The sequence below is a fragment of the Macadamia integrifolia genome, chromosome 14 (assembly GCF_013358625.1).
Source record: "Macadamia integrifolia cultivar HAES 741 chromosome 14, SCU_Mint_v3, whole genome shotgun sequence".
NCBI lineage: Eukaryota > Viridiplantae > Streptophyta > Magnoliopsida > Proteales > Proteaceae > Macadamia > Macadamia integrifolia.
Window position 1 is genome coordinate 29,990,466 of NC_056570.1, and position 8,405 is coordinate 29,998,870.

Sequence of the window (8,405 nt, forward strand, 5' to 3'; positions counted from 1 at the left end):
ATCCTTTTCCATTGGTGAGAGAGCACAACCACATCCAACGACTGAGAACACCTCGAATACTCACCCGAGCTCCTAGCCGTCGAATGTGTGTTAGACTCTTCCGTCACAAGAGAAGATCAAAAGATAGTGTTTTTCACTTGAATAGGGTAGTAGATTTATTTATTTATTTTGCAAAGGAAAAAGGTTGAGCACCGGGAGGTTTTGCTATGTAGCAACAACTGGAGCTTAAGATGGAATGTGCAAGGCTTAATGTAATTTCCCAAACCATCTGTTAAATTGAAATTGTTATCATGATTTGAGGAGGGGCAAGGTGTCCATGTGAGTATGCATTCTTAGACATTCTAGAGAAGTGACATGTCATTCTCTATGGATAAAAAAAATGTATAGTTACAAATTTTGTCATAATTACAAACAACAAATTCTTATTTAATATAATTAATGTTAAGGAGAGGGATAGGTATGCCATCGGTATATGTAAGCTAGCAGATAACACTAATGGGACGCTGGATAAGGGTGAAATAGGGTTGGGTTAGGCAGGGTTTCTTAAAACCCTAACCCAACCTTGCTGAGTTCATACCAACCCAACCCGACCCTAATTGACCATGTCAGGATCAGGTTAGGTCAGGATGGGTTGACCCTGACTTTTGCAATGGCTAGATTAACCTTGATTGATCTGTTTTTACTGTTCATATTCTATACATTAAAAAATGAAATACCAATAGGAGCCCTATATTATAATATAAAAATTTAGGATTAAATTTCAAGCTTGGGTTGGATTGGGTCGAGCTGAGGCCTCAACCCGAGCCCGATCCAACCCTGACCTAGGGTTGGGGTTTTTTAACCCTGACCTAGGGTTGGGGTTTTTTAACCCTAACCCTCCCTCAGGGTCAGAATACTCGGTCCAAGCCTTGTTCAGGTTTAGGGTGGGCCAGGGCGACTTTGGATTGTCAAGGCCAAACTTTCACCCCTAACACTGAACGAGATATCATACAGGAGAGATAGAAAGAGAGATAAACACAGTGGGTGATAGTTCATGATATATCAGCAACAAGGCTAGCAGGAAGAAACTGAGCTATGTAGTTTGTAGTGATCTTATGAACAATAACTTTCTTCTTAATTAAATTTTCTTTTCTTTCATCTGAAAGTTGTTTCAAACACTATACAATCATCAGATCTGCTCAGAAATTTATAAAAAGGATTGGGAGTCTTATCAGTCTGTAAATCACGCCAAGAAAGATGACTCAAATGACCGTAATTAACTTTGTCCTCTAAATTCAAATGTTCAGAAATGGACATATATCTAAGGAAATTAACCTCTAATTCTCTCTAGAAAATCTTGATCTTATTCAATATATTCAACTGAGAATAAGGTGAATCAAACCCCAAGGGAATAGCCGAGTTGATAAAGGATTTTCACCTTAAGAGGCATGTAGTTTTGAATTTGATTCTTCTTATTTCTTTGGGGTCACTCACATAGGGGTATTTAGTACTTTTCACTGCTTTTGGTAAAAGTTAAATGATTCATTTAACCTTGGTATGACTTGATCCATGCGATTGTAGGGTCAGTATGAACATGCAGGACTAGTTAGGCCGAAGGCTTGGGTACTGTCGTTAACAAATAAAAAAAATAAAAATCAGATGAATATATAAAGTTAAAACTGTTATGACGACCTCATAAGACAAGTCTATTCTTTCCTAGCCACCACAAACATGTGAAAGAGTTCACCAGATCCAAAGGTTCTGCTGAAATCAAAGATAAAATTTTCAATTTTGTCAATTCCAATAGTCTCTTGGCACCATACAAAAGATAATCCTCCCTTGTTATTTGTGTGCTTAGTCTTGGTTGTCAAAAAAAAAAAAAAAAAAAAAATCATCAATTCATGTGAAGCAAACAAGTATTCTCCACATGTTGAAAAGGATTATAGGCAGGCATCCCTTAAACCATGTCACTGTGAACTTGTATAAGCTTCTTACATATTGCATTGGAAGTTCTTATAAATGTAGAAACTAGTAAGAATTGAAGCAAAGACCAAAGGACAAATAGGTTTTGTTGGTTCACAATGTTTTTCACTAGGGGTTTCAGGAGGTCGAGGGATTGACTCTCTTGTCTTTTCCGAATGACAGTCTCGATGTAGTGATTATTATGCTCAAAAGAAAAAAATAAGAGAGCTTAAAGGAGTGCAGTAGGGCAATTTGTCACAAAATCATTGGAGAACATCAAGGGTGGTAATCTAGTAATGGAGACATGAATGCCAAGATATTTCTCTAAAATCTGTTTCTGGCATATCTAGACATCTGGTATCACGAATATTATTTCTTATGGGCTCTTTCAACAATGCACATTTGTCATGGATACCTTGAAAACTTCATCATCCCTGCTAAAGCAATTTGTATATGATATATGTAAGGATAAACATCAACAAATACGAAGAAAAATAGAGACATAGATTTGAATAAGACACAAATTTAACGAGGTTCACACACCGATGTGGTGTGCTACGTCCTCGGGTAAAGAAGAAGATGTTTTACTATGATTGGAGAAAATTTACAATGGAGATCTCACTCAAGACTATCCAAATCGCCGCAAGAAAACTTGTCTAGAAACCCTAACACGAAAAACCCCAAATTTCAATACTTGCTTAAGAAGACGATAGAAAATTATATATGTAGAAACGCAACCCTAAAACGCTGCAAAAGATAATAAAAAAACAAGAACAAATAATGCACACAGATTTACTAGGTTCGGCAAGATTATCTACGTCCTTGGTGAAATGAGATCCTACCTGTCGAGGCGCCTGCACCAATACTCCCTGGATTAAATTGTGACGGAATACAAGACATCATACTCCAACAATATACTCCTCCAAGTTGGCCTATTAGCCCAACATCTCTTCTATCATCATAAATCTCAGAAAAAATCTCATTTGGAACACCATCAAAATAGGTTGGAGCGGAATCATTCTTCAAAATGGATCAAGAATTCGAGACAAACTTAACATATACAATGAACAGAGATCCAACAAATCAAATAACTGTAGGAAACATTTGGGGCTCTTCTAATAGCATGGCAGCTGGGAAAATAGTTCCTTGATCTTAGAAACTGATTCTACAATAAGCTATATAAACATGGATATGCAAGTCAAATGAAAGACTGCAAATGAAGAGTGCCGGCCATTAACTTGGCCTAGTAATCACCATACTCCCAAGACCTTTTGGATCATCAAGTTCTCCATTTTAGTTCTCTAAGGACTTTCTGCATGTAATGCTAGCCATATTGACACATTTTTTGTCAGGTCGTATAATTCTGTACAAGTTTTTGGTATCTGTATGTTTAATTGAGTAGGACTATTCTAGTCTGTCTGTGTATAAAGGGTATGTGTTCTTTGTAAATGTATGGTCTATCAATGAAGTTTGGGTTGTGCGTTCCGGCTGCTGAATCAGTCTTGATATGTTACATTACAATAGAATCTGTCCAAATTACTACCCAAAACTCGCTAGGTTATGCTAGGAGAGGGGTAAGATCAGCCACTCCATTCTATTTGTTAGTGTTAATGTTTTCATCTTAAAAACAATTGGCTTGAAATGGGGTGGCCTTTTAAGACTCTTATACATGATAGTTGAGTCACCCACAATCGATGTGGGACCATCTCAATAGTTAGTATGAAATGAGCAATATCTTTACGAAAAGAAAAAATTCTTTAGTCCATGATTGTTCATCACCATAATCCTTCATTACCCAAATGAAGAAGAAGATGGTCTCTTCAAAAGGATTTCTGGGTAAGGTAGACTCTTGTATTCCTTGGTGGTTGGGTTCAAAAAATACAAGCTACCAAAAGTAGAAAAACAGAGTAACCCATTACAAGAACCTATAACTTCAAGAACATATCACAGTAATGATAATGGAAAAACTAGTTCTTTCTGCAATTGGTTTTTACTGTCCTCTGGTTTTAATGAACCGCTTTTCACAGGCCTCAACATCTGTAGAGTAGACTCTACCACCAGAAGAAAATGCTAATTTCGAGATTTCTTTGATTTGGGTTGATCGATTGAGTTGCATATTAATGAATGTGGTTTAGTAACTAGATTGTACCAATGCTTACATACACGCTAGAGCGTATCAGAGACTTCTGTTTTGTTTGTCTCAAATTCTTGATCCTCTCCGAAATATTTTGGTAGTGATCCGAATGACTTTTTTTTTATCTTTTGAGATATGTGATGGTAGCAAAGGGATTGACCCAATGGATCGACCCGACTTGAAGGGGTATATATCTGTGCTGTCGTCTTGTTTAGCAAACAGAGTGAAATTTGAAAGTTTCTCATGTTAGAGTTTTTAGGGGAGTTTTCTTGCAGCTATTTAAGTGTTCTTGAGAAAGATTTCCATTATAATTTTTCTTTCAACATAGTGAGTCATATTTTTTTTTACCTGAGGACGTAGCACACCACGTTGGTGTTTGTTCTAACAGCTTTGCGTTAGCCTAGAGGGGATATTTTTCTCCACATCACTTGGGAAAATAAGCAAAGTTTTCTTCTTACTCGGCTGCTTTGCTTTCCCTTTCTTCAATGTTTTTCTATAATCCATTTTTCTCATGGGTTTGCTTTCTTGAACGCAGTCGCAGAAGCAGGAGAAATACAGGAAAAGGAAGAAGAAAAGTACTGAGGAAGAAGAGGAAGAAGAGGAAGAAGCAAATGGAGCTGCAGGGAACAAAAATGAATTTGGACAGTTCGATTTACGGTAAAGTTCTATCAAAACTCAAAAGCCCAGGTTCCTGTAAGGTTGAACCATTGCAAGTCTCTTTCCACTCTTCACTGCCGAGTGCCTGCTACTTATATTACATCTTTCTGTACTCTTCTATAAGCTTGTAATCAAGCCTTTGCAGGGTTTTAAAACTCTGAATCGGCACCCTGACCGATACCCGATTTGAATCAGTAAAAATCAATCAAAATCAGTCAAAACCCATTAATCAGAGAGTCAGTTGCATCATTCAGTGTCGGTTCCAAGGTTAATTGGATTTCCAATCTGATTCACCAATTTCATAGAGAAAGAATCCTTTGCTCATACGATCACCTGGTTGTATGAGTTAGCGATCAACACCTGTCTCCTTTTCTGTCATTACAAGGACAAAGAAAAATATATCTGAGAAAAAAGACAGGTGTTGATTGTTCAACGGATCCATTCTCAATTTTATAAACCCGCTTCCATGTTGATTTAGGGGTTTTTGACAATATATAAGAAAAAAAGAAAAGGGGCAAATGTTTTCGAACATAAGTGCCACATCACATAGGGCACGTGCCTCTAGAAGGGATATATCTGTCTCTATGCATGGCCTTTATGTTCCATCCAATAAACTTTGTTCAAAGAAAAGAGAGGAAGACATAGGCTAGACTACCTAGTAACATTTTCCTGTAACTATATTAAAATAATTGTATTTCTATCAAGAGAAAAAAAAAATATATATAGATAACTGCATAAAAAATGATACATTGCTCCTTTATAAAGCTCAAAAAAACCTTGATTTTCTAAATTTTGTTATAAATTAATTTTTCTTAGGAAAATTTGGTTATAAATCGTTACTTTATATAAATGAAGAAGCTCTCAATGTAATAAAGAGTATCTTAATTTCCGTATTGTGGGGCCAATAGTTATGGACATATGGTAGTGTCATCGATTATCAAAAGAAACTATTTAGTTAGGAGAGGTCAAAGTTGGAAGTTGATGTTGAGAAGCCTGTTCAATTAAGTAGCATTATTGTCATCAACTACTACCCACAAAGTATTTATTTTGCAACATTAATCTACTATTCCATTCAAGTGCAAAGCATATTTTGTTTTTGGGTGAATAAGAAATATATTAAAAGAAAAAAAAAATCATAGAAGCCACAAACGGTTAGCATTACTGGGATCCTACTCAAAGGCCCATAAACAAACTTAGGGTGGGAAAATAAACTACTAAACAAAGGATGGTACGTACATCAAATTCAGGAGGGGGAGGGGGAAGCACATTATTTTCCAGATCCTATATATTCAATTCAAGGCCACATGTGGGCTCCAAGTAATTTATTATCTATAGTTTCTTAGCTAAAGAAACTTTTATATATAGCGTTTGAGATATTTGTCCACCCTTGTGTAGTTAACTTCTGGGTAAAGCCTCGAAGCCTCCTCTCCATCTTCTCCTATTTCAAAATTTGCAAGGCAACCCTCATAGCAAATATGATAGTAGTGCGTCAATCCAACTTGTTCTGCATAATTTTGCTCTGTTTTTTAAGAGGCATGTCAAAATAATAATAACAATAATAGTGCAAAAAAAAAAAAAAAAAGAAGAAAAAACTTAAAAAGAGGTGGCGAAGCCTCAATGCCCAAACTCAGTGGGGGTGAAATGATTACCCCACCTCTCATGAAAATTGAAAATCTTATTCTTATTGATATTTTTATTAATACTCTCATTGGCACCCACACTGGTACAAGGGCCACACTAATAATAATAATAATAATAATTCTATTTACGGTTTTTTTTTTTTGGTAACGGATTCTGGTTGCATTGATTTCTTACAACGGAAAGCCAATCTTACCTTTCATTATTCCAATAATAATAATAATAATAATAATAATAATAATAATAATAAAAAATCTTACCTTTCATAGTAGTAAGGAATTCTTCCTTGGAGATGGTAGACTTGTGTAGCACTTTGCCTATGAGCTTCTCCCATATTCCCACAACCTCTCTCTGAGACAATATGTTTTCTGGTGGTCGTAGGTAGAGAGTCTTATTGAGTGTATGTGGGTCTTCAATTGTTTTTATTGTGTATTTTGAAATGTCATCCTCATCAACATATATTGCTGCCCAACCCGAAGGACATAACTATTATAATTCTTACTCCGATAGATGCATTTTTGAGTCTCAAAACAAATAAGTATATGGTTACCTTTTTGGTTTCCATCTCCCAACAATACCACACTATCCCTAGAAGGAATAATTTTCCCAGGTTGACATAGACCACCAAGGAAGTATCCGGCGAAACAGTTTGCAGATACATAAGTGAAAGGAATGCCGGCATCATTGATCGCCTTCCTCACCACCATCTTATCATCGAATGTCACCCTTCCAGGTTCCATGGCATTTCCCATTTGCGCCGGATCTGTTCCAAACTCCGATGGCAAAAATCGCTGCACCCCATTTGTTAGACTCAACTTCAGTTATAATCATATAATACTAATGTTGGTATAAATTCATGAAAAATGATGGAAACAATATTTTTTGACTTAAACAGGTTTGATTCATGAAACCCTAATTTCTGAAGGGCATGAAAATTTGAGGACAACTGCTACCGCAGCTGGCTTGATGCTAGTTCAGTAGGAGTTGAGTTCTCCTGCACGTACGTTCAAGTGAATATAGGTGTGAATACGTGTACCACTTATTGTCAATTAGAGGGCGGAGAGGGTTATTTATTGAAAATTAAAGGAATAGATATCCAGTTGTTTATGAAAAATAAAAGGGATAGGCATTAGCACATGAAATGTACGTTGAGGGGATCTGAAACTCATGCAGTAGAGCCTAGCCCCTATGAGATTTTGAGTTTGAGCCCACTTATTCCTCAACTAGTCTAGATCCCCCGGCCCACCTAAAAAAAGGGACTTGTAAAATCCTCTCTCTCTCTAATACGCAGTTTTGCAAAGAGGATTTAGAACCTTTATCATGACAAAAAGAAAAAAATATTAAGAAAGATTAATAATAATACTTTGTATGGGACCAAGTTTTCCTATCTCCTCGATGTGTCACTCACTGCGATACAACAGATTAGTGAGGACGATATCAAAAGGATATTTTGAGAAAATACTGAAACCTTATATAGGTTTATGAATCCTACAATGGTGGGGTGAACCGTGCTCTAAGGATGTATAAGCACTAGTCATTCCTTTCTCAACTTTCTTCACTTTTCGCTGGGCTGGGCTGGAGTGGGCTGGGCTGGGCTGGGTCAAGCAAATGAGCAGTTCTAAAATTAGGCCAACCATGAATCCTGGGTTGATATATACCAAATTTTAGGGTCAGAGAGTGACAAACTAGGGATGTTATTGTGTACCTTGATATTTCCGGCCTCTTTGATTGCTTCAACAAGCTTGAGCTGTTGAAGGATGTGGTGGCTCCTAATGTGAACACCAGAGATTGCACAGATGACAACATCAACTAATTTTAGGGCAATGACAAGGCTTTGATGATCATTAAAAGATCCATCAACAAGGTGAGCTCCTTGCTCTTTCAATGACAAAAGGATTTGCAGCTTCTCCATGTCAACTCCAATCTCAGGCCGGTGGAGGACATAGGTGACATGACCATGAGCTAAGCTTGCTTTTACAAGCCTTCTCCCTAGGTATCCTGTGCCCCCAACTATAAGAACCTTGCTGTTCACCAT

General features: G+C 36.9%; 1 protein-coding gene across 2 annotated transcripts; it reads right to left on the reverse strand.

Annotated features, from left to right (window-relative positions):
* Window positions 1-5,937: 5,937 nt before the first annotated feature.
* On the reverse strand, window positions 5,938-8,405 carry LOC122060488 (bifunctional pinoresinol-lariciresinol reductase 2-like). 2 transcript variants are annotated; one of them, XM_042623583.1, is made up of 4 exons: window positions 8,076-8,405; window positions 6,921-7,161; window positions 6,631-6,834; window positions 5,938-6,251 (listed from the first exon to the last, which is right to left on the reverse strand). In XM_042623583.1, the coding sequence occupies exons 1-4, from the start codon at window positions 8,403-8,405 to the stop codon at window positions 6,088-6,090; spliced, it is 939 nt and encodes a 312-aa protein (XP_042479517.1). In that variant the 3' UTR covers window positions 5,938-6,087. The 2 variants fall into 2 exon arrangements, with proteins under 2 accessions (XP_042479517.1, XP_042479518.1); XM_042623584.1 differs by having other exon boundaries at window positions 5,938-6,236; window positions 8,076-8,376.